Source organism: Paramormyrops kingsleyae, chromosome 2 (assembly GCF_048594095.1).
Source record: "Paramormyrops kingsleyae isolate MSU_618 chromosome 2, PKINGS_0.4, whole genome shotgun sequence".
Taxonomy (NCBI): Eukaryota; Metazoa; Chordata; class Actinopteri; order Osteoglossiformes; family Mormyridae; genus Paramormyrops; species Paramormyrops kingsleyae.
Window position 1 is genome coordinate 5,033,108 of NC_132798.1, and position 25,963 is coordinate 5,059,070.

Consider the following 25,963-nt stretch of genomic DNA (forward strand, 5'->3'; position numbering starts at 1 on the left):
CTGCCCAACAGCACATCTATGATGCACACAGCCACGGGCAGGACTTTGGCATCAGAGACCCAATTTGGGTGTATTGCCCTATTGGTAAGAAAGGGCAATTACCCAAGCTGGACAGTTACTGGAGGGGACTGGGGGAGATCATCAAGTGCTTCTCTAATGTCATCTATTGCTGGAGTGGGGAATGTCTGAAGCTCTGCACAGCGATCGTCTAGTGTCGGATCGTCCCCTGGCCCGACCTGCAGCTGAGGATGAAGATATCCCAGGGACTCTGGTGACTGTGACATTACAACTGCAGTGGCAGCACCAGTCTCTGCAGCAGTTGTGAGGCTTTGTGATGAATGTGGGGTCTCTGGGGTTGGCTGACTGCTCAGGTGGGGTCAATGTGACGCAGTGGGGCAAGGCAATAGAGACTAAAATTATTCACATACCAGCATGCCTTGCACCACATTTTCACTGTAAATAACTGTGAATAACATTGTAATTGTGTATTTATGTTGTAAATAGTAAGTGGTGTTCTATTGTGATGTAAGTGCAGAATGTAATGTTTTTACCGCGGTGTGCTTATGGTTGCAATGGGGTTACCCTGAATGTGATTATTGTATAAGCTGTTGGCTTTCCCTGTCTCAGGCATTATTAGTCATGTTAGTGTTACGCTACAAGAACTGCTTGCTTTTTAAAAGAGCGGACCTCTTTGATTCGGCTATAATATATGGTGCATATAGTGTTAAAGATATGCGAAATACTGTAAGGGATTCGTATATTTGAAAGTGTTGGAAAAATTGTAATCAGAACAACAAAATAAATCATTTTTAGTAGCACTTTCGCTATTCTCTGTCCATATAGTGAGAAAATATATCCGTACAATTAGTTTTGTTGTATCACCCAGCCTTCCTCTGAAATGATTTTTGTACAGCATGACTGTTGAATCTTGACGCCTCACATGACGACTGCATCATCTTGCCTGCAGTTTCTAAAATGCCTGTTGTATGGAGGTGTGGCAATTCGTGTAATTGCACCACATTTGCAACTGCAATTGAACTTTTGACTGATCTCTAAGCGTCAGCCTAGCGAAGTCTGTCCGATATTTAACGTATATTCACTTCATAAAACTGTTTAAATGAATGGCTTCTTAATTGCGTACAACCATTTAAACTGCAATACATTCTCGCGACTATATATTGGCTTTGAACGGAAATTAAACATGAGCGAACTACAGCGTAAGTAATTAAAATTCATTTTCGCATAATACATAGCATGCTCGTTTATGGCCAAAAGAATGTAATAAATCTGCCATCCTTTACAAAACACTTTCTTCTAGCATCTTTTCGCTTACAACGCTTGCAAAAACAAACCAGTTCTGTACGTGCAGGGCTGTATTAAAAATACTGCTTTAGGAAACTACATTTCCCAGTATCCCTTTCAGTTTTTGCACTCCGGCCAATCGGGAGCTTGTGATTTTGGCGCTGATCAGAGACACAGGGCCTGAAGCAGGGAGCTTTTGTTACAGCTAGAGGGAGAGAGGGAGGCAGTAACGTTAAAATACATGGGAGCAAGATTTCTTTAAATTTCACACCAACGTTAGGACAAAATATAAAAACCCTCAAACGTTTCCATATAAAGAAATACCGGCCATGGGAACTGAACGCTGACCGCGAATTACACCCTCTCTCTTTTTTTAATGAATAAATTGGAGTTGGCCAAAGAAGAGGCCTGTACTTTAGCGAGCTAGCTGGTGTTTTGCACGCTTTTGTTGTAGCTAGCTGTCTTTTTAAAGTGTCGCATCGGGAGGCTCTCATATTGGCCGTTTGTTTAGAATGGAAGTCGCCGAAGGTATTGACATTTTCGTTTTACTCTGTCTCTTCCTCTTTCTCTTTCTCCCTCGTTACATTACGACAATCGCATCGCCGCATCAAAGCCTGGCTGTTTCAGTTGATGGGCTGAGTTTTTTCCCCCTCTGCCTGTAACGAGTGTTTGTGTAATCTGGCCAATTTGATTTAAAGGGACATGGGCAGCCATGTTGGTAAACTGGACTGCTGTCTCCTTCTTCGGCTGTCAGGCTGTTTCGGTCTTCCGCATTTCGGTCGGCTCTTCGGGGCTGCCGAACCGATAACAGGGACATTGATTTTAATGCGAGTATAAGCAGTACACGTTGTGTCTGTGTTAGGGTATGGTAGCGCCAGTTAGGACGGCCGTTTCGCGCAGTTTGCGGTAGTTTTTGTGAGGCATCTTTCTAAATCGTCGCACTTTGAGCCTGACACGATGGAAAGTGTGAGTGCGTGTCTAGTACTTGCCTCCTATGTGTGCTGTGTGTGTTTTAGTGACTTCCTGATATATTGAAGTAACGTAACGCTGACACCAGTTTTGGTAATAGAAATTCTCAAAAATTACATGCATAAACACTTGCTGGGTTTATCCAACTTTAGATTGGAATATGTCGAAATATCTTGAAGGAATCTTTCTTATCATGACTGGCTGAGTGCTGTGTTCAGATGCTGCTTAATCAAGACAAGTGTTTATTATGCTTTAATCACGGGGATGCAGTGGAGTTTCAGCACGTATAAGAGTCCCGTACAACGTTTACGTATTGCCGTTGCATACCTGTTTGTGCTGAAACTCACTGCATCTCCTGTGTTGCGATATTTTTATTTCTTCTTTTACACGCTCGAAACGGAGTACAAAAACACAATATTCGCCATCTGAAAATTGTGCCTTTTGTTAATGTTAAAAAAAGAATTTTAATTTGTTCGGCGAGGAAAAATATACTTACATATTTACACCTATATTTATATGCCATACTCATGATACTGCCCCAGTACTAGAAGACTGATTTAGAATATTAGGCGAAATCTGGAGAGGATTTGCACCATAGTTTGTGAATAAAATGCATCAGTGATGTCCTTTATTTTAATTAAACAAATTTGGTGAATTTTGCTAGAATTGAATGTTGATAATGGGCTTATTTCACCAATCTTAGGAGATAATTGTAAACCCACATGAAGTCTAGCGTACCTAAAGTATCACCGGGTAGGAGTGTACTGATGTGACGGCCCTCAGAGGTGGAGTTCCTACCCTAGGTTCTGGCAGTGCTCTTGCACAGGACAGTCCTCTCTCAGAGCCCATTGTGGCTGTGGGCTGAACGAGAGGATGCTCGGCATCCTAATCGCCTCCAGTCCAACAAAGCGCCGACAGTCTGCCTCACGCCTCCATTCATTTCTTCCGGAAGCGCCCTGTTAATTTGAAGAATGTGACAACGTCTAGGTCTAGTCTTGACATGGTTTTAATTATCTCTGGTAAAAAGACCACTTGTCCACATGCTTCGCTGGCCTCCTGTGAGATTGCCTGGGTTTTTGTTTTTTTTTTCTTTAAATAAAATATTTTTAACCCTAAGTGACATTTGTCGGTCCAGTAAAACTAAAGCAATTTAATTCAAATAAGAGAAAATTACAAAAATAACTGACTTAAATTTATATGCAGCCTGTGCCAAGGGATGCAAAAAAGTGGAATGTTTTGTATGAAAAACTGAGCACAGCACATAACCAAGTGAACATTAGTCCAAAACACAAGATGGGTAGAAGCATGGTGTTACTGGTATGCTGGAATCACAGACTCTTTATGGGAGTACAGATGTAACAAGGTATAGAGATGTTAATAAATTATGTTCTAAGAAATCTAAAACTGGGTCAAAAATTCACCATGGGTTTCATGTGGACGATAACCTGGCAAGGCTAATGCTGAATGAAGTGCTTTAATAGAAAAGCAGGTGAATGTTCTTTGTAGTGCATCAGTTACTCTTAACAAACCTGTCGGAACTGGAGCACATTTTTGCCAGGAATGATAGGGTGGGGGAGAAGGACATTCCGCTATGGAAAGCAAGGGGGGGGGGGGGGCTATCCTTAAAGGACCCATATTACAATAGCTGCCATATGTGCTTTCAAGAAGTTGTTTTTCTTTGGGGGGGTTTCCTAGAAAAAAAAAGTTTTTTGAAACCTTTGTTTAATGTTTTAGTTCAATCAGTAAGTCAGTCAGTTTTGGGGTGTTTAAAAGGTTTTCTTTATTAGGATCGGATTATGCCAGTCCTGGGGGGCCGGAGCCCTGCACATTTTTGGGTTTCCCCACATTTAACACACCTGATGTCAACTCCTTGTGCTAATTACCACACAGCTCTTGAGCTGAATCTTTTGTGGTAGAACAGGAAAAGGACTAAGCTACACTGGGCTCCGGCTCCCCAGGAATGGAGTTTGACTCCCCTGGATCATGCTGCGGTTTAGCAGTAGCCATGGACAGACGATGATGGTTGGATGTAGTTCTTTCTTGGCTGTCAACAAACACTGATTTTTTTTCCTTATGCATCTTCAGATAACTTTGCTTTAAATACCATTTTCTGTAGTTTTTCATAGTTAAAATTTTCATGCCTGGAGATATTTAAAGCTTTCATTGGATGTAGTACACCTATCTATCGTAAGAGATGTCTTAGTTGCTGAATTATATTTGCAGAAATTAAGGGTAATGTTTTGATAGTGAAAAGCTGTCTGTTAGCTATTGTTTGGTAAAATAACATTGGTTGCACAGGTTTTTCTGTTACTCTAAAATAAGGTCCTGAAATCATAGTTGACAGACATTAAGGATAAAGATCCTGTGACCTGCCCAGATGTCTATAGTAATATTTGCCCTTCTCAGGCTATGGCAATGGATATCAGACTTGGTCCTAAGAGAACTCTCTGTTTGGCAATTTTTGTTGCCGTAAAACAATTAGGCCTTATTGCAGGTGATTAAGGTATGTGTTTTATTTTAAGAGCTGAAGTGTGTTTTTATTTTTTAAAGTGTTTTTCCAGTAATGATCATTAATTATTTACTGTGTGGTTTAACAGACATGTGTAACGGCTGATTTTTATCCAGATTTAGTTGACTGGATATTTTTTCTAGTTAAAGTCCACAAATCAATAAAATCAATTTAAGGTAGCAATTACTTGAACTTTTAGTTAAACTTTAGAGGATGTTTCTTCAGGGGCTGCATCTTTCTAATTCCTAGTTTTAATATCTAGATCCTCATTTTGTAATGGGCTGTTTGTTGGCTTTATTTATATACTTTGGAGTCCTCCAAGCTGTTCCCAGAAGAACTGAATAATGGACACATATTTCAGTTTCAGAATTACTGTCAGCTTAACAATACTGACAGTTTGACAAACTACAGGAGCTTTTATCAATGTTTTCAGGATAACATGTGACTGGTATCTGAAGAATGAAGAGGCTGTAAATTTTACATACACACATATTACATTAAATTTCTTTAGAAGTAAAGCTATTTCATTACACACTAAGTAACAAAGTGCTTCTTCAGTGCTTCCAATTTAACATCCGGAAACAACAGTCTTATGGCAATAAAGGAAAATCAGTCTGCACAATTAAACCCCTGTGATTTTCAGAGGTTTTTTTCTGCAAAACATTCATTTTGTAACACATGAATGATTTGATTTGAAATATAAGATGAATTGTAAGAAAAATGTATGATGCTGAAGCTGTTTATATTATGGATGTCTTCAATAGCGTGTGCAATTTGTTTTGGCTGATAGTCATTAAAAATCACGATATTGATGTCAGTCTGAGGTGTCATTTTTGGCTGATATTGCCAGCCAGTATTTAAACCTCACTATCAGTATTAAATGTTAGCAGTACCAGAGCTAAAGGCATAGCTGCTAAAATAATGAAAAGGATTGCCTTGGACAGTCAGTCATATTTACTAGTGGAGGGCGAGGGATTTCATTGGCTCACTCACCACTTAGACGTAGGGCTGCCACTTTCAATCTGAAGGAATAAGAGCCCCCCCAGTCTCCAGTAATAAAATGTGCTGAGTGGGGTCACTGATTGCACGGTCCAAAAGTACAAGACAAATCGCATTCAAAATTGGATCTAAATGGGGCATAGCATTTTATCTTACAATACGGGATGGGTGGCATCTCTACTACAAAAGATTTCAAAGTAGCAGCCTGCGGCATGTTTTTAATTCATCCTTGCGTCTGGCCAGCAGATCAAGCTTTCCACAGAATAAAAAACAATGTAATGTCATTCCTCCGCTAAGACTCACTGCCGGCATCCTTACCTGCTTCGCAAGTGGCTCAGAGGTTAGCTGGTTGTGGGTATTGGTATTAAATAATTAGACAGAAATATATTAGTTATCTGTATCTGTCAGAATGGGTCATTATTAGCAAAAAGCTGCTTTAAAAACTTAATGTATGTCCTTAAGTATAGGTGTTGAAAGTGTTTATATAGCAATATCAGACAAAGATGTAACACTGTGCAACTGAATACCAGTTGTGATGATGCTGTTTATTATACCCAAATGTTGTTTTTGTTGTTTTGGAGTTTTTTTTACTTGTATGCTACTTCTAAAAATAACCCTCAATACAAATCCTGTTTAGTGAAATGATTTGTTGCGGTAGCAGCGATTAACCTAGATGTGCGTCCTGCGTCCAGGACGCATTCTTTCTCTATAGGACGCAAAGGTTTTAATACTGTGCGTTCCATAGATCGCAGTAGAAATTGGTTGTCTAAAACCTATCGCTCTATTTCGCGGTGCTTATTTCATATCGACACCGGTTGTCCTCGGCAATGTATCAAGTTGATTGGCTAATAAAACACAGGTGCCCATATTTCGACAAATGGTATTCGCTGTAGTGTCGATTACTTCGGCACGCTTCATTTTAGTTGCCCGTATGCTGAACGACCAGGATGCCACCGAAGAAAGTTCACAAACCTGATCCTTCGCAACGGAAACTAACTTCCTATAATCCACCGGCCAGTCCATCGCCAGAAACATTAACAACGGATTTAAACAATAGTGAAACAAAAACAAAGAAAATCCGCGAGTTTAAATGCAAATGGCTATCCAGGTACAGCTGGCTTCGGTACGTACAGTAGAAGCAAGCGACGAAAGGCCAGACTTCATGTTTTGTTCGGTATGCGAAGAAAATAGCGTACGGTGTGGAATGAGCAAAGCTGCCCAAAACAGAAACTTTCAAAATAGTACTCTTGCTAGACACTGTGACCTTCCTGACCACCGCAGGTTCATTATGGTACCGCAATTACAAGCTGATCTTGCTACATCTTGCAAAAAAATGTCCAGTGAGCAGGATATTGCAATAACTGGTATGGTAAAGGTTCTGGAATGGATTGTACAAGAAGACCTTACTTTGGCAAAATTTAAATCTTTAGTGGAACTACTTCATAAATTCTATGTAAAAGACATAGAAATTTAGCAAAAAAGCAAAATAAACTATGTCTCCAGTTGCAGCCCATGACCTCTTACACTGCTTCTGTAGTTGTATATATTTTGTTTTTATATTTGTAGATTTTTTTCTATATTTTACAACTTGGGACTCATTGATTTGGCTATTGTTTTAAAACATGCGAGTCCTTGGACTCATTGTCAGTAATTTCTAGATTAATCTCTGGGTAGGAGCCATTATAATCTGTAAGGTTGAAGCTTTTTTTTCCCTCAGGTTTCTATTTTTTTTTTCTCCCCTCTGATTAATGGCGTGTCACTTAACTATGAAACAGTTTGTCGCTTATGCAAAAAAGGAGAAGCATTAATAACCCTTGTGTTCAGGAAATACAATACGCCCCTTAACCCCATTCATTTGAATACTGGGTCCCCGGGACCCGCAAATGAACACAAGGGTGTTCATTCGCTCCAAGGAGGAGCGTGTTGATCACGTCCTTTTTTTGTCAGCACTGCTTACGATGGCCTGCATGCAGACTCAGCTCAGCTGTAAGAAGCGGCAGACATTCCTGTCCCGCACAATCGCCAAATTGGTGAACCTTCTTTAGGTATTTTCCCTCATGGATACTTTGGCAGTAAAACATTCATTTTCGTCATTTTAATATTTTCATAATCCCCCCCCCCCCTTGGTTGCATCCATCAAAATTAATAGCACTTCTCAGAAATTTTAAAATGATTTACTGTGCAGTTTTAGAAGGTTTGAAAACATTGAACTAATTTGGGGAAGATGGTGGCGCGGGAGGTAGTGCTGTCGTTCGGCAACCAGCGGGTTGCCGGTTCAAGCCCTGATTCCTACTGACCCCATCAAAGTGTCCTTGAGCAAGACATTGAACCCCAAATTGCTCCCGGTGTGCAGGTTGGCTCCTTGCATGGCAGCCTTTGCCACCGGTGTATGAATGTGAGTGTGGATGGGTGAATGTGAGGCATGTATTGTAAAGCACTTTGAGTACGCATAGGAATAGAAAAGCGCTATATAAATGCAGTCTGTTTACCATTAAAAGTCACAGGTGTGATTCTGATTTCACCTACAGCAAATTTCTTTGGTTCATGTTTCCCTTACCAGGCCCTGAAAGAAAAAGGGAAAGTTAAGGATGCCGCAGCAGAACAATGGATTTCTCCTTCTCTTTCATGCAAGGGATCATGGGAAACACAATTCAACAACCACCTCAGCTCATTGACTCGGCCAACATTCGGCAGGAGGATACGTACGATGCCAGCAGCAACCTGGGCGAGAATGGAGGCCGTTCAACTTATGATTCAGCCCTAGAGTCTGGCTTTTGCTACCCTCCCTCGGCCCCTGAAGACCAGCCAGGTGTCACAAATGGCTACCTGCCTACAATGGGCCTGTATGAGTCCCAGACCAAATATGGCGTGTACTCGCAGTTCCCCAATGGCTCCGCTAATGGCTACAGTGCTATCCGTAACTATGGAGATCACTACCTTGTGCCTGGGGAAGGTATTGTACTGAGAGCCCCCGTTGTCCATGAGAAACCTCCACCATCGTCCTCACCAGTTTCCCATCCACACCATCACCATCAACAACAGAATCATCTTCAGAGTACCAACAGTCCCCTACCTTTGCACACACAGCATCACCCTCTTCCACCTCATCTCATGCCTCATGTTGTGCCTCCACCTGTAGTCCCGCCCAACTCCCCTCCAGCCGCCTCGCTATTGAACAGGACACCACCACACCCCTTAGCTGCTGTACCACCGCCATCCAACCTGTCCAAGAAGACTGGATCCCCTGAGATCAAACTGAAGATCATCAAGACGTACCATAATGGTCGGGAGCTGTTTGAGTCAGCGCTTTGTGGCGATCTGCTGCACGAGGTCCAAACCGGCGAGACGTCTCGCCGCCGACATGAGCACAAGAAGGAAAAGAGGAAAAAGAACAGCGACCATCACAGCCAGAACACGGAGCCAGAGCTGCAGAAGCTGGAGCAGCCTCAAGGTATCTCCTCTGTTCGCCTGGGGGAGGCAGTGTTGCGGGGACCACAGCCGTGTGAACGGAGGGAGGAGCTGGATACACCCAGGAACTGCAAAGGCTCCGACGTGGAAGCAAGGGATCCAAAAGTAAGTGCAGGGTGATCTGTGAGTCGCCCTTTATCAGGAAGGGTTATTTTTTACCTATGAATTAAAGTCTTCAGATATCTTCAGGATATTTGTTATAGGCTTATTCCTCATGATTTTAATGTAATTTATTTATTTTTCCCCTCCTGTCCCCTCCTTGATCATTTGGTTGATTGACCCAGGAGTACTTTTCTGCGGTACCAGTTACCACTGGTGATTTTAAAGACCATGGGGTCGGGGACCTGGTATGGGCTAAGGTGGGGACGTACCCTTGGTGGCCTTGCATGGTGTCCCGTGACCCTCAATCCAAAGTTCACACCCGGATAAACACCAGAGGTAAGTCTACCTTCCACCTTTCGCAGAGGGTCACAGATGGGCCCTGGGTTTCTGTTTTTCTCTGACCCACATCTGACCTGGTTCACAGGTCACCAGGAATACCACGTCCAGTTCTTTGGCAGCGTGCCGGAGAGGGCATGGATCCATGAGAAGAGGGTGGTGGTGTACCAGGGTCAGCATCAGTTTGACGAGCTGCAGGCGGAGACCCTGCGAAAAACCTCCAATCCTGTGGAAAGGCACAAGGTACTCTGCCACATGTGCCCACAGCTTTTCAGGCTCTTCAGGTCCTTAAGCTTCCGATTTGTTCCACTCTTATGGCCAATATCCAGTTACTACTTTATTTATTTACCAGATGCTTTTATCCAAAACGACATACAGTCAAAAGCAAGGTCAAGCAGTCCCTGGAGTAATTGGGGCTGAAAGGTTTTGCTCGAGGGCCCAACAGTGAAATCATTCTGTCGCCTCGGGGGTTTGAACTCACAACCTTCTGGTCACTGGCACTGTGTTTTAACCTGCCGAGTCACGCAGCGCCCCCATAGATTTGGTGGAGTTAACACTTGGGGGCAGTGTGTGGCTCAGTGGGCTCAGCCTCTGTGCCTGCGATGGGAAGGTTGCTGGCACATCTGTGGGTCTTTGAGCAAAAAGCTCCTGACTCCCAGCTCCCTGAGTGTGGCAGCAGGTGGCTTCCCTTCGCGGGTATGGAGAGCAAGATGGGGGAGGTGAAAAGAGAATTTCCCCATGGGGATCAATAAAGTATCAATTATTGTTATGCTTATTCTTCTCATTCTTATTATTGAATCTGGGTCTGTTGCCAACACAGTACTATCAGAAATCAGTCAAGCTATTCATCTCAATTGAATATCTCCCACATCAAATGTTATTGCTATGAGGCACATCATGTTGATTATCATGGACTGTAATCATTCCTATACATTGTACATTGTCGATGGTGAATAATGCTTTTGGTGAACCTTTGAGCTCTTCTGATCTTACTGGACATCAGGGCTTTTGGAGTCGCTCACGCGCCAGTTTGCTGTGGTCTCTGCAGCTGTTGAAGCCCATTCCTCAAAGGGAGCGTGCTCAGTGGGAAGTGGGCGTCGGCCACGTGGAGGATGCCTTTCTGATGACACGGGAGGAGCGCATAGAGAATTATACATTCATATATGTGGATGAGGTGCCCAGCGGCTCACCGCCTCGGGCCGCCAAGGTGGGAAAGAAGGCACGGCGATCCCGCGGTGGTGGGCGGGAGGAGAACTCCGGCTCCCCAGAAGGAGAGCAGCGTTCCACCCGGCACCAGCCCCGCCGGCAGTCCAGCCATGGCAGTACCAAGGGGCCCGAGGAAGAGGAAGATGAGGAGGAGGAGGAGGAGGAGGAGGGGGATGAGCAGAACCGACAGTTTCCGGTCCCAAGTGAACCCACGGAAGCCCACCAGCAGTCTCCTCCAGTGAAGACGACCTGGAAGACGGCAGCGGCACGCAAGCTGCTCCCTCTTTCCGTCACGATGAAGAAGCTCAATGTGGAGATGATAAAGTGTGAGTGGCCCTCGTCCAGGGAGCAGGCCCTCTCCCCGAGGAGAATGGAGGTGGAAGGCTGGCAGGTATGTGCGACAGCTTTGGCCGAGTCCGGCGACCCGTTCAGTCTCTTCCAGACCCTGGGCTGCATTTTCTTGTGTTCGTCGGAATGCTTGTACGCGAGTGTGGTGCGAACCAACAAAGTCTGAAATGTCGAGTGTGGGGATTCTTAGTGATCTCGCTCCGCAGGACTGTGGCAGTAAACCAGAGCTGAGCTCCAGAGAGCAGGAGCGACTGTTTGGCCCCTTCGGCCGGAGGAGTGAGTCCAGCTTTATGCAGCATGCGCTGATTGAGGCCCCAGCAGGTAGCGGCAAAGTGCGGTGGCTTTCCTGAGAAAGGCCCCCCAAGGCACAGCGTGGTGCACTGAGAGTCTGCCTCCCACAGGGCCGGTGGAGCGCAAGCAGCAGCGCAGATCGGTGCGGAGCCGCTCGGAGTCTGAGAAAGGTGCAGAACCTATCCCCAAGAAGAAGCTGAAGAAGGAGCAGGTACGGGGGTTTCCAGCCCCATGTGTCGCCTGTTTCCTGGGCCGTATGCTGCAGTAAATGAATCATGGTTGTGGTCTTTTGGCATCAACATGACTCTTCCCCATGGGCAGAAAAGTTTAGAAAATTTCCACTTTTACCTGATATTCTTGTCGTCTCTCTGCAGTCAGAAATGGTTCCACAAACAGCTTTGAAGACTGGGTCTCAAAAAGGTATTTGGCTTCAGTCTCTATCCGTGCATTATGTATTTTAGTGGGATTCTTGTGTTCTAACGATTTTACGGTTATTCTCGTAAGGATCTTCATTTGCTGCATACTAGTGATGCGCAGGTCGACCCGTGACCCGCGGGTGGTTTTAGGGCAGACATTTTTAAAATATCGCGGGTGCAGGCGGGCGGGTCAAAAAGTTACAAAACGCATTTCATTATCGATCAAAACGTGTTGTAAACAGGGTCAGCGTATATTTTTCAATTTTGGAGTTTTCAATATGTAGGATAAGCTACTAGTTTGGTGAAATTTGGTACACAGTTAATCTTGCATAAAATTGTGTCATCATCTTCAATCAGGGTACCCGCGGTCATGGAAAACCTGGAAAAGTTTAGGAAAAGTCATGGAAATTTATTCTGCCAGAACTGGGGGAACCCTGTTCAATGCGAATCTAGCACAAATCTATGTCATCTATGGGTTAGAGTGTCACAAATGACACTTCATTGGTAGGTTCCATGGCAATACAGGCTCACTGGTGTGTATTTATTTATTTTTTCCTCGGGTCGGGTCGGGTTTTGGGTCATTATCCACGCATATTTTTGCGGGTTGGGCGGGGCGGTTTGGATCTCCTGACGGGTCGGTTTGGGGCGGGTGTTAAAGAAAGCCGACCCGCGCAACACTACTTCATACCCAGCAGTAGCGTCACAGATCTTTTTAAACCGGGACAAAAAATTGGAGGCATTATTCTCATAGTCATGTGCGAAGGACCTTTCAGGAAGTGCTGCTGTAATACGCTTTGAGGTGTACAAGAGTGTGTCTCCTCTCTTCAATAGGGGCCAGCGAGATCTCTGACTCCTGCAAACCCTTGAAGAAGCGGAGTCGGGCCTCCACCGACGTGGAAACGGCCAGTTCCCAGTACCGCGACACCTCTGACTCCGACTCAAGGGGCCTCAGCGACCCACAGGTATGTTTGAAACGGGTAGTGGTCCTCCTTATTTTTTTTTTTATTTTTTTTGGACATCTGTAGTGCTTGGCCAACAATTTCCTTGCCTGCTTTTGGCTTAACCAATTAATGTAAACACGGCAAATATTGTTGACCACCATAAAGCTTTTGAATGGCTTAAGGGGCTCCGACATGCATAGGTACTCTTCGGGAAGGGTGCGGACAGTCCCATGGCTGCAGATGCCTCAGACACGCAGTCCGTGGACTCCAGCTTGTCCCGGCAAGGTGGCGTTGCCTCCAAGAAGGACACGGTGTGCCAGGTAGGTTCCTGGCCGCTTGCTCGTAAAGGGCAGATGGCTCCCAGGTGACCATGCGCGTGCCTGTGTGCCTTGGCAGATCTGCGAGTGCTATGGGGATGCCCTGGTGAGCTGTGAAGGTGAGTGCTGCAGGCTCTTCCATCTGGAGTGCCTGGGCCTAACGTCCCGACCAGACGGGAGGTTCTCCTGCCTGGAGTGTACCAACGGTGAGCAACATGCAAGTATTATGATGATTTTAGAACTGATATTCTGTGAGTTGCACATAGATTTATTGTGTACTATTGCACCTTTCTGTTGTTGGCTTTATCTTCCTTCAGCCTTGTGAGTATGGAAAACGGAGATACTGTAGCTCACTCCTTTTTCTATCTGCACCCCCTCCCCCCCAGGCTCCCACAACTGTTTTTCCTGTAAGGACCCTGGAGGTGACATGATGCAATGCCTGGTCAGTGGCTGTGGCCGCTTCTACCATGAGACTTGTGCCCGCAGGCACCCTGGCACCTCCATCGAGCCCAGAGGCCTCTCCTGTCCTCAGCACTGCTGTGCTACCTGCTGTCTGGAGAGAGACATGCAGAAAGCCAGCAAAGGTACCATCTTTCCCAGTACTATATTCCCAGGACTGGGAATATAGTGCTCACAGAAAATCTTAGGGTGTTTACTTAATTCAGTAAAAATATTGCAGATTTATTTGTTTCATAACAAAAATCATTACTTTTATGCGTTCGTTTACAAAAAAAAATCACAGTAGAAACAAGCAATAATTTTATATACAACATTTATTTCAAATAGTAATAAATTTAAACTCAAATTACACTTCTAATAGAGCTTGCAATTAATTGTAAGATGGCAAGAACAGAACCGAATGAGTTGGTCAAAACAATTGACACTTAAGAAAATGTCTGTGCAAGATATGTTTTTCAATGTACTTTGGTTATGAAACCAATAAATTTGCAATATTTTTACAGAATTAAGCAAGCGTCCCTAGACTTTCTGTGAGCATTGTATATGTGGTTTTGGGATGGGTCCACTACCTCTGCTGCATACACTTATCTCGTTTTGATGGATCCTTTTCAAACTTTGCAGATAAACTGTATGTGTGGTCTCGGAATGATCAACTTTTGAGACAAGTCACACCAAATTGAAGCAGTATTGCATAATGATAAAGGGTAGGGTAGTCTCAGAGATATGATCTCTAGTGCGCTAACTCAAAAACTATTTCATGGATCTTCTTGACACTTTGCAGACACATTCATTTTCTAATTTTGTGACAAATCACACCAGAATTGATGAATCACTGCTTAGTGGCAGCAAAAGGAAGAAAACACTTGATCTTGTGAGTGTGGATGTTAATGCCACTTCACAAAAACATCATATGGATGCAGATTTCATTTGCACCAAAATTGAAGCAGCAGTGCTAGATGGCAGCAAAGGAAGGAAAGGATGACTGCACTTTATCTTGTGAACACAGTAGCTCTACAAGTATTTAATGGCTCTTTTGCAAACTTCTCTGGATCATTGCATTTCTGATGATCTGGAGGTTATTGTATTTTGAGACAAATTGGACCAAAATTGAAGCAGCACCACATAGTGGTGGCACATGAAAGGACAGCTGCAGACACTAATGTAGTGAACCTGATTACATTTATGCAAGTCACACAAAGTTGGGCTTTTAATAAAGATTGTGGATAAGTGGGGAGAGTTTGCAAGGGGGCAAGAGATTGGGAAGTGTGGGGGGGGGGGGGTAGGGGTTAGGTGGGCTGAGGGGTGCTGGAGCACATATACATATATACCAAAAAAGATACACGTTTTTTTTTTTTTTTGTTCCGACAGCATTTAGTTTCTGACATCTGAAACTGATTTGTCTCTTGTACACAGGCTTTTGTACCTTTTCATACCTGAAGTGAGTTGAGATGGTATGTGTTTTGAAACACTGACAGTAACTGTTGGTTGGTCTGTTTCTTTCCGGCAGGCCGCTTGATGAGGTGTATGCGCTGCCCCATAGCCTATCACACGGGTGATGGCTGTATAGCTGCCGGCAGTGTGATGATCACGCCCCATGTTATCGTGTGTAGCAACCATTCCAGCTCCAAAAGGAATGGACACTTAACCTCATCAGTAAATGTAGGCTGGTGTTTCGTCTGTGCCCGAGGTAGGCCTGACTTCTCTCGGAATCTGTCATCCCTGTGGAATGGAGTTGTCATGACGATGGTGGTGGTGATGATCTTACGATACTTGCCTGTGAGATGCTACGCTGTCAGGGGCTCAGGAGGCTTGTGTGTCATCAGGGGGCTTCGGCTTTTGAAGTAACCCTTAATTTGCAGCACACAAGACTTCATTTGACCTAATTGGCTTCACTGTGCTGTCATCTCTTGTGTAGGGAATACACCCCAGTAAATCACTCATGCAGCATGCCTCAGAAGACACCTCACATGTTTCTAGTCCTGTAGCAGCACGTACTCTTCACCTTCTCAGCTTCTAGGGGTTGGGGTGTCACAGCACATGCTCATTCTTATTCCAGCCGAGATCCTAATTGCTTCATCTTTGCACAGACGTCTGCATTAATTGCACGTGTTAGATCCTATTAACAGGCTTCCTTAGTGGAGAACCATCCTGTTATAGTTAAATCCATTGTGAATCGATTACACAAAAGGTATGAATAGTAATTCTTGAAACATCTTCCTTAAAATTTTTGTGTAACTAAATGTTGTTCAGTGGCTCAGGTTGACTATGTAATCAGTGATTTCATACAATGATAAACAGGCATATCCTTTTACGGGGTATTTACATATTTTTGTGAAAAACCAAAAAGGTTCAGAGCTCAGCTGGAGCATCACGGTTTACAGCTTGTCAAAAGGATTCTGTGGCTCTAAAACACACCCACCCGATACAATGATTTTCCAGCTGGTTTGAGCCCCTGACTTGTGCTTGTTCAGTGTCAGTCAGGATCTCCTCTCAATGTCATATTAGGTTGACAAGCCTAATTAATTGATCCTTTCAAAGTAAAAACTAACAGTGAGTGGTATCATTGTTCTTTTCTTTCTTTATTTATTTTTCCTAGACCTTTGTAAGATGATTCACATGCTCCCTAATTCTGTTACAATGTTTCACTGATTTTAATGTTTGTATCATTTTCAGGGTTCAAAAAGTTTGTGTGTGTTTTTCCTTTGTTAACACAAAATTAATTGTAATTCCAGCAGTGAAATGTGGACATTTTTAATCTTTGTATTAACTCAAACTCTGATTCACAATCATGTTTACATGTTTATGTAACTAATCTGATGTGAGTGTTTAATGTGCTTAATAACGACTTTTTATTTATCTGTTTATTTATAAATTACAAACTATACAGGTAGTGGACAAAAAAATGGAAACTCCATATTACTAAGTTTTAGGGCTTTCTCTGCCTCTCTGTTGGCATGGAAACAATACCATACCAAAGCCTCATATTGGGTGCTTCCATAAGTAGCTTTGTTGCTATCACGGAATAAGCGACTTTCGGAGCTGTTTTTCTAGTTCTGTCTGCTTACTGGAGAGATCTGGGAATGGATTCCCTCAAACCTGGAGCAGTGCGACATGTTTTTATGTACCTTTCCTTGCACTATTCTGTTTTCTTTTACCAATTGACTGCGATTCGTTCAGCTCTATTGCTCTCCTCCTATAATCTGGGCCCCTGTCCGCTTTGGCAGCACTGAACTCTTACGCTTATGGTGTCAGACTGACTGACTTCTCTCTTGACAGTTTTCTTTATTAATCTATAACCCAAAATGAAGCTTTCACCCTTTTCTTGAAGTTCTGTCTGCAATCATCTGTCTTTTTGTGATTCATACCCAAAGTTACCCTGACGTTGGGCCATCAACAGTCGCGCTGTGCGATTTTGAAATGCTTCTGTATTTTGGTCATTTTTTTGCCCACTACTTGTAGGTAATGTAATTTGAATATAGAAAATGAGTCAAAGAATTGTTGAATAGTCGTTTTAAAGTACTGTCAGTTTTATTCTTGTTCTTCTGTTTCCTAACATTTTCCATGTTGTAATGTTTGTCTTGTTTTCTGGAATCATGGGTACTTTCTGCTGGCTCATTGCTTTTCCTGTTTGTCTCATATGTAGGGCTGTTAGTGCAGGACCATACTGACAACATATTAAGTTCTTATGCGTATAAGTCGCACTACCTTCTGACTGAGTCAAATCGCGCTGAGTTGATGAAATTACCTATGATTCCTTCTTCTTCGTCAGCTACCAAAAAGAATATTGGGAAAGGTAACAGAAATGTTTCTTCCATTTCTCCTTGCTGTGTGTCCTGTCCGTCCTGTTTTTTCTCCATGCGTTTCGGCTGCCATCGGGCGGGTCGCTTCAGCCTGGGGACACTGCTTTTCTCTTACTGCAATGCGGGGCTGTGTCGCCATTGGCCAGTCCGTGGTACAGGTGGAAAGCGGATTTGGCAGGACGTCATTGCGATTGGCTGGTCCTGCCTCCGCTCTGCTCCCCGCACCAAGGCCATGGCACGGTAGTCATTGGCCCCAAAGCTGATTTGATGAAATGATACCCCCCACCCCGTGCACTCAAACGCACGCCCCCGTGTGCCCTGCCTCCGCATTGCCGTAAAGCCCCCGGCCTGCTGAGAAAAGCATTGGGTGCGGGGGCCACCTGGGTGTTTTGAGACCTGTGCTGTTTTGACTGCCGCTGCTTTTATGGTCCCTCTTTTGAAATTTCATTGTCCATCGCTTGTCTTGCGGGTTGGGGGCTTTCTGACTGCGCCTTTGTGAAGTCATATTACACTGCCCTTTAGGTGGGTGTCATTGTCACTTTTAAAATAACATCTTCAAATCAGATTTTGTGTATATAAACATGAAATTTATAAACGTTTTTAATATCGAAATATTTTTTATAGCATATAAATATGTAATGATAATTCTGAGGCTTTTTTTGAAGCCCAATTTTTGAACATTTTGGTGTAGAAGATTCCTAAATGTGTAATTATTATCCTGCTTTTGCTTCTCCAAGCTCTTGCTTGTAGTCGGATACTGTATGGAAATATAGGGGGAGAGAGGGAATCGCTGCATGTCTGTCTGGTGCCTCTCTTCTGCGTGTTCTCACCTCCCTTCGCCTGTGTTTATGTGCCGTTGTGCCCTAAGCCTTTCCACAGCTGCTTCATGGAGGTTTCTTATTGGCCATGGGGCCTCGGGTATCTCAGTGCACGGAACTTTCTGGAATGCTGACAGTGAGCATTTTAATTCAAATGGCAGAACTGACTCAGTATTAAATGGCAGGCAAAAGTGCACTTTAGAAGCTCGAAGCAGCTTTATTGGCAATTACACTGTCATTATTCCACAATTTCTATTATCCTGGCCCATCATAAAACGTTATACCTCCCGGCCAATGAGATCGCTGTGACTCAGTGTGTGCATACATGCTGGGACATGGTATAGAATTCATGGAGTGCTGCTTGGGATAAAGCTTAGCAGATGGCGCCCTCTGTGGCTGCGATGCAGACATGCACGCCGTGACCACCGCCTCCCATGTCCCTGTGAAGGGGGAAGACTGCTGTGCTGCGAGTCGTGCCCTGCCTCCTTCCACCCAGAGTGCCTGAGCATTGAGATGCCGGAGGGGGCCTGGTGCTGCAGCGAGTGCAGGGCGGGGAAGAGGCCGCATTACAAGCAGATCGTCTGGGTCAAGCTGGGCAGTTACAGGTGAGGGCTGCAGGCGGACCTCTGTATACGCCACACGAGTCACGTCTCGTCCGGAAGGTCATGGGTTCGAATCCCATAACTGGCAAAGTTATCAGCTCTGGCTGGTCCTGAACTCTGATCATCGCGTTTGTGTCACTTTGGACAAAAGCATCTGATAAATAAAATACTTTCTCCTTCTGTAGTGTTTGATGGATTTCAACAGTATTTATCCTGAGTAATTGGTGCAGCTTCTTAGGCTGGAATAATGTGTCCCATTCTGTCCATCCCTACGTCCGTTTCCATTGAGGGTCATGGTGGCTATTCCACTGTAAAGCAAAACAAGCGGCCTTCTCTCTTACACCCAGACACCCCAAGCCAGGCTCTTCTCATATCGCAGGGCCGATTATTTAGACTTAATTGTCACTGACTTTTACCTTCCTCTAGTGTTTGTGTTTCCTTGGGTAAATTCTAGTTTTAAGAATAAAATGTGAGCATGTAGAGGGATACTCTGAGGTCTAGGCTGCCTCGGAAGTGTACCAAGGGCAGGAATGTTGGAAATGTGAATGGAGAGAGACTGCCGCCCTGCTGGTGCTGCCGTTGGTGTCTCTCCTGTTCTTACCTGCCTCTCTGACTCTGCTGTCCAGGTGGTGGCCCGCAGAAATCTGTAACCCCCGCCTTGTCCCTTTCAACATTCAAACACTGAAGCATGACATTGGTGAGTTCCCCGTCTTTTTCTTCGGCTCCCATGACTACTACTGGATCGGCCGGGGCCGCGTCTTCCCCTACGTGGAGAGCGACAAGAACTTTGCAGAGGGCCAAATGGGCATTAGCAAGACGTTCAAAAAAGGTAAGAGACGAGCGTACCTCCCCCCACCCCCTGTGAGGCCCTCAGGAGGTCTGCCGTCTTGCCCGTGAAGGTGTCTTTGGTGCTGGTGCAGCCGCTCGTGCGATTCCACGTCGCCTCATGACTCTGTCCCCACTGCAGCTCTTGAGGAGGCAGCCAAGCGCTTCCAGGAGCTGAAGGCACAGAGGGAAAGCCGGGAGGCTCTGGAGCAGGAGCGCAGCTCCCGCAGACCCCCGCCCTACAAGTTCATCAAGGTGAGGCCCCTGCTTGCCAGCCTGCAGTGGAGACCCACCCGGATGGAAATGGTCCTATTTGGTTCAGCTCGGTTCTCTGGAGATGCTACCTAAGCTTGTATATATCTCACGGAATGTTTATCATTTAAGCAAAAGAACTAGCCGTCCTAAATTCCACTTCAAATTGAGCATTATGCTAAAAAGCAGCGATGACGAAGCAGACTGACCAGTTTGGTCAGGGTCAGCTTGTCCTGGGCCCGCTGACACGCGTTGTGTTCTCTCACAGTCCAACAAGCCCGTGGGAAAGGTGCAGGTGCACGTAGCGGACCTGTCAGAGATCCCGCGCTGCAACTGCAAGCCGACGGGCGAGAACCCCTGCGGCCTGGACTCGCAGTGCCTCAATCGTATGCTGCAGTACGAGTGCCACTCGCAGGTGTGCCCTGCGGGCGATCGCTGCCACAACCAGAGCTTCTCCCGCCGCCTCTACCCCGAGACAGAGGTCATCAAGACCGAGGGCCGGGGCTGGGGTCTCAAGACCAAGCAGGACCTGAAGAAGGTGAGTCTGCAGTCCGGGTGCCCTGTTCCCATGAATCCCACCCACTCATAAGATGGTACGAACCATTTCAGCGGGTCACATATGGCAAGACTGTGGGGCGTTTTGCAATTTGCTGTACGCTTTATCATTCCCCAGGGGGATTTTGTGTTGGAGTATGTGGGTGAGCTGATCGACTCGGAGGAATGCAGACTGCGAATCAAGCGTGCACATGAAAGCCGCGTGACCAACTTCTATATGCTGACCCTAACCAAGGTACTGTCTCGTGCAGGGAAGCTGCATGCCATCTTCTTAGTCATTTGCATGCATGTGCGCCATCAAATCCCTCACACTTATTGTTAGTGAACTCGGATGTTTGCTAAGGGGTTTTTAAATTTCACTTAATGCCTTTATGTAAAAACAAAGGTGAATTATCTGACTACTGCAGCCGTTGAGTGATGTGACTCCTTTGGCCCGACAGGACCGCGTGATTGACGCCGGCCCCAAAGGGAACTTTTCTCGCTTCATGAACCACAGCTGCAGTCCCAACTGCGAGACGCAGAAGTGGACGGTGAATGGGGACGTGCGGATTGGCCTATTTGCCCTGTGTGATATCAAGGCTGGTGAGAATCGCACCTTTTCCTTGTCTGTGTGTGTGTTTTGTTTTTGTTTTTTTTGTTTTTTTTTTAAATGCATTTTTCTTTGGCACTAATGTTTTTCAGACACTGACACACTTCAAGGTTTGAAATGCTAGAACATTTACAGAAAAATTCCATTGATTATGCCCGCTTGTGGTCAGTCTTAGGAAGGTGATTAATTTAACACATTTGTTGCAGAAACTGAACTAACCTTCAACTACAACTTGGACTGCTTGGGCAACGGACGAACGTCCTGCCACTGTGGAGCCGAGAACTGCAGTGGCTTTCTAGGGGTGCGGCCCAAGGTACGAGTCCTGCCACGCTGTTGGCCAACTGATCAACAAAGTTGGGAAGGGGCACGCAGTCTCAACTCCCGCAGAATAAAAATATCGCTTGGTCACTAGCTTTTGGCGCTTTTTCACTGCCAACAAGAACCCAAACCCATACCCGAGCCATACTGCGAACTGGAGATTTCCCATTATAAAGTATGTTAGCCATGATCTGCTGAGGTGGCCCCGCTTACGTCGCAGGGCTGAAAGTGTGACCAAAGTGCCACCAGACTGTACTGGTTGCATCAGCACCATCTAATGGGTCAAAATGCAGTGTGATGCATTTATACATTCTCAATAACTTGGAACTTGAAAATCTCCAACCTCCTGCTTTAAAAAGAGTACTACAGAACAGCTAAACGGAATGGATTCATGATGCAAATTTACGCAAGCAAATGCTACTTGCATTCGATTCTCACAGACATGCTAGCGGAAATTAGCACTTCATAAATCATGATGTACACAATGTGAACAGTAAATAAGCATCTCTTCGATTTTACGTCACTGTCCCTCTCCAATCCTCCAATCTAAGCCTTTGCCAAGCCGACCCTTCTGCAGTGGAAAGCGAAGTGAGCTGGACTAGTCTCTTAGCGGTACAGCTCGGGTATGGGTTGGTTCCTGTATGCCAGTGGAAAAGCACTATCAGATGTAACTGCGTCACTCTTGACTTGATGGCGGTGTTGACACCCTGCTCGTCCCCCGACCCCTCAGAGCGCAGTGGTAATGGAGAAGGAGGAGAAGGCCCGCAACGCCAAGCTGAAGCCCAAGAAGCGGAAGCTGAAGCCAGAGAGTAAGCAGATACACGAGTACTTTTGCTTCTGCTGCGGAGAGGGTGGCGAGCTGGTCATGTGCGATAAGAAGGACTGCACCAAGGCGTACCACCTGCTGTGTCTCAACTTGACCAAGCCGCCGTTCGGTGGGTACCCTCATCCTAAGCCTCAGGCTGCTTGCGGGTGCCCGTTGGCTTCCTCTGACGGTTTTGTTTCCCACCGCAGGCCGCTGGGAGTGCCCATGGCACCAGTGCAGTGTGTGCCCGCGTGCCGCCTCGTCCTTCTGCCACTTCTGTCCCAGCTCCTTCTGTAAAGACCATGAGCAAGGCATGCTGGTGCCCTCCGCCCTGGATGGGCGTCCCTGTTGCTCCGCCCACGACCCCCAGAGCCCCCTGGAGCCCCGGGCAGCAGATCTCGGCCAAGTCAAGGTTAAAGAGGAGCCTCCGGAAGCAGGGGAGTGAGGGTCCCTCTCACTGTTCACCTGCAGAGCTGTGGAGGCCAGGCGGAAATAGGGCATCGTTTTCGTATAAGATGAGAGGGTGGAGCGTAAGCATTGAAACTCGCAGTGAGGAAGGCGTCAAAATACGTGACGTCTTAGACTCAGCCTTGGCGTGCAGGTCGTCAAAGAGAGGGGAACAATTAGGAGTGTGTGGCAACTCTGAGCCTCTGGCAGTGCACATTTACACATTTTGAATGACTTCTTTTTTTGGTTTTATTACAGAGAAAAGCCAGGTGTCGTATGTTGACCTTAAATAGAAGTTTGCTTTATGTTTTAGGCCTTGATACCGTTTCCATTCCACTACCTTACTGTGAATCATGGGAGTGCGTGCGGGTCACGTGAGCTGGCTGCACTGTGTCCGGGGGGCCTGATGCCCGCCGGGCCGTGAGGGAGACCCCCCGTGGAATCCGCTCCCCTCGTAGACACTCAGAGGGGCACTTCAGGAAGGGAGGGAAGAGACGGCAAACACATTTGGGGACTGGGGCATAAGAGAAGAAATACTGTGCAATCTAAGGAAAAAACACACTACATTTCACAATCATGGCTGGGGTTACTGTTTTAAGGGTTCTTAGAGAGACTGCTCTCTCCGACGTCCGACGTGTTTGTTTACCATGGGATTATTTTGATATATTTATAGATGAAACAGTATTTATTTATGTTTACACTCGCTTCCTGTCAGTCTTTCAGTTACAGGAGATGCACCACAATCTGTTTGTTTAGGTGAACGGTTTTACAGTGTTTGTGACCTTTTAAGAATTGCATTTCAGGTGAATTATGTTCACATATTACGTGTCGTGCTAAAAATTGTCTTTCCATGAAGTCAGCTTGAAGTTTGCCAAATTCAAATCCATGTAGTATTTGTCCCTATTGGAAAAAAGCCCCTTGAGGTATTATGAAATGGGTCCATCATGGGCAAGCGGAGCATAAAAAGCTTTTTAAATGATTCCCTTTCCTGCTCCATACATTCGGCCGATTGCTAAACCCTACAACCAACTTGGATCAGAATGTTATATGACTTTACTATGATCGTGATTTTAATACCCGGTCAAAAAAAGAATTCAAGTATTCTGGCAGTGCTTTGAGGAAAATCAATCTTCTGATCTCTTGCTAATATTCCCCCCATATATGTCTTATAGATGGGTAAAAGTAAAACAAAGAATTTCCAGGAAGTGAAGTAGCTTTTTGTCTGTTTTTTTTCTTTCCAGCGAAGATTACTGCAGGATTTGCACATTGTACCTCCAGACAACCTCATTGCATAGCTATTAAAGGACTTACTTTAATTCTGTAGAATTAAATTCTGTAAAGCTGTGATGCACTGACACAGCCTCTTATGCTATCTTGAGTTGGCAAATATTTTACTATCCCTCTCCGCAAACCCGCTGTGTCCAGCTGCAGTCTTCAAATTTTTTGAATGTTGAATTGGACAGGATTTAAAAGTTTACCAAAATATATCCCTTAATGCTACATTTTGCAGTTCCAAACATTAGAATATATCTTGAATACTTTGCCCTTAAGCGCTGAAACACTGCCGCTCCGCGTATAGTGATAATTTCATACTGTTAGATTAGTTCACTCAGATTAACTGCTTACCCAAATACAGCAAAAAGCACCATCTCCATTCGAAGTGTTAATATGAGATTTTGTTACATTGTGATGCCTTTCCGATATCGTGTGTAGAGTATGTTACCCGATGTTGACCTGTGTATTGTACATTATTATTTTTTAATTTCCCCAGTGCCATCTTTGTGTCTTTCTATGCCTTGAAATCTTTTTAATCAAACGCATATCACATATTTTTCTCTTGTTTTCTCGCCCATAATCACAATGTTTAGTTGTTTAGCACATAATATTGAAAAATGTATTGGCTCGCACCCTTTTGTATCTGTTTTTTAGATGCAGTATTTTTAAAACACTAATAGAAAGATGACTTTCTCGATTAACCAAAACTAAAAAACGATGTTTTTTCATGAGCCTTATATTTTTGGCAGTTGTAACTTTTTTTTTTTTTAGTTGTGTGTGTGTGTGTGTGTGTTGCCGCTGAAATAAGTACTCTTTCTAGGTGAGATGTTCACCTTGCCTTGTTTAATGCCTGTATTATGATAGCAGTGGAACATTTTAAGGTGAAACTGTGGTCTTGGATGTGTTCATCCTCTGTGTGAATGCCTTGGCACTTTTAATTTCTTTTTCATACAACTGTATCTGACTCCCCTTCCCCGGTACATAAGTCAGCATTTATGTTTATAATACCACAATTATATAAATAATTTTGGGAAACCTTTTTTTATCCTATCATTGCAATGTTTCTGAACATGCTTGTAGGAAACAGGTCCAGCAAATTTACAGTGGTCGCTGTAAACATTTTTATGTAAAGTCACTTTACTCGTTAGGATGTTAGATTTATTTTTTTTTATTCATGTTTACTTGAATTTTTGTTTATTGTGCCTCTTATTTAGCAGTGTAATGTACTACAGTAAATGTGAAATTAATGTCAATTAGTGTAATTATTTTATTGGTGTTGTTACATATGGGGGGTAACCGATGTGGTTTCAAAGCCTGGTAATTCAGAGGTGTCTTTTATAACCTTATGTTTCTCTTACCTTCAAAAATCATAAGACATTTAAGTTTATCCATTGTATGTCTTTACTTTTTATTTTTGTATATTTTTATTTATAAAATTGTAATGCTTTCTGACCTATTTTTACACATAAAATAGTGTGAATGCACATTAACTTAGTCTAAACACATCCTTTGTTGGTTCTATATTTTAAATGCACACACGCATTCACGTGGATTGTAAACGGCACTTTCATCATCTGGCCGGAGTGCACCGTAGTGAATCACTTCATGTCCATCGTGGTGCATTGTATTTTAAAGCCCATCACAGATCCGCTTTCTGTAAATGTCCAAATGTATATTCTTTGAAAACATTAAAGAAATGTTTATACATGTATCCTGTGTTGGTGGGTAGGATTTATTTATTGTTGCATATAGGATTTATTATTTTCTAAAGGGTTCTAAAGAAAATGGTTAATATTCGTGCACATTACACTGTGTAAAACCGGACAGGGACTTTCCAAACGCAATGCACACGCACAAAGGATTTTTTCCCGTACTGGCTGGGTGGCTCCGTGTGATCCTAACCTTTTCAGCTTTGTCAAATTATGTGTAATGTTGCTGCTGTTGACAAATTCTGATCACTTGATTTTAATTATATGCTCGGAATATTTTGGAAAATATCTGGAATACTGGGTGA

At 44.4% G+C, this 25,963-nt stretch overlaps 1 protein-coding gene across 3 annotated transcripts; it reads left to right on the top strand.

The window, feature by feature from the left end:
- Positions 1-1,447: 1,447 nt before the first annotated feature.
- LOC111857590 (histone-lysine N-methyltransferase NSD3) lies at positions 1,448-25,660 on the top strand. Of its 3 annotated transcripts, none has more exons than XM_023838612.2 (23): positions 1,448-1,830; positions 8,340-9,352; positions 9,532-9,685; positions 9,774-9,928; positions 10,734-11,282; positions 11,446-11,560; positions 11,641-11,741; positions 11,905-11,950; positions 12,778-12,908; positions 13,088-13,207; positions 13,284-13,410; positions 13,591-13,788; positions 15,171-15,350; positions 17,307-17,456; positions 18,730-18,886; positions 19,510-19,712; positions 19,851-19,963; positions 20,229-20,498; positions 20,634-20,750; positions 20,956-21,097; positions 21,311-21,417; positions 22,153-22,357; positions 22,437-25,660. In XM_023838612.2, the coding sequence occupies exons 2-23, from the start codon at positions 8,384-8,386 to the stop codon at positions 22,670-22,672; spliced, it is 4,545 nt and encodes a 1,514-aa protein (XP_023694380.2). In that variant the 5' UTR covers positions 1,448-1,830; positions 8,340-8,383; the 3' UTR covers positions 22,673-25,660. The 3 variants fall into 3 exon arrangements, with proteins under 3 accessions (XP_023694380.2, XP_023694381.2, XP_023694382.2); XM_023838613.2 differs by having other exon boundaries at positions 17,433-17,456; XM_023838614.2 differs by lacking the exon at positions 17,307-17,456.
- Positions 25,661-25,963: the final 303 nt, after the last annotated feature.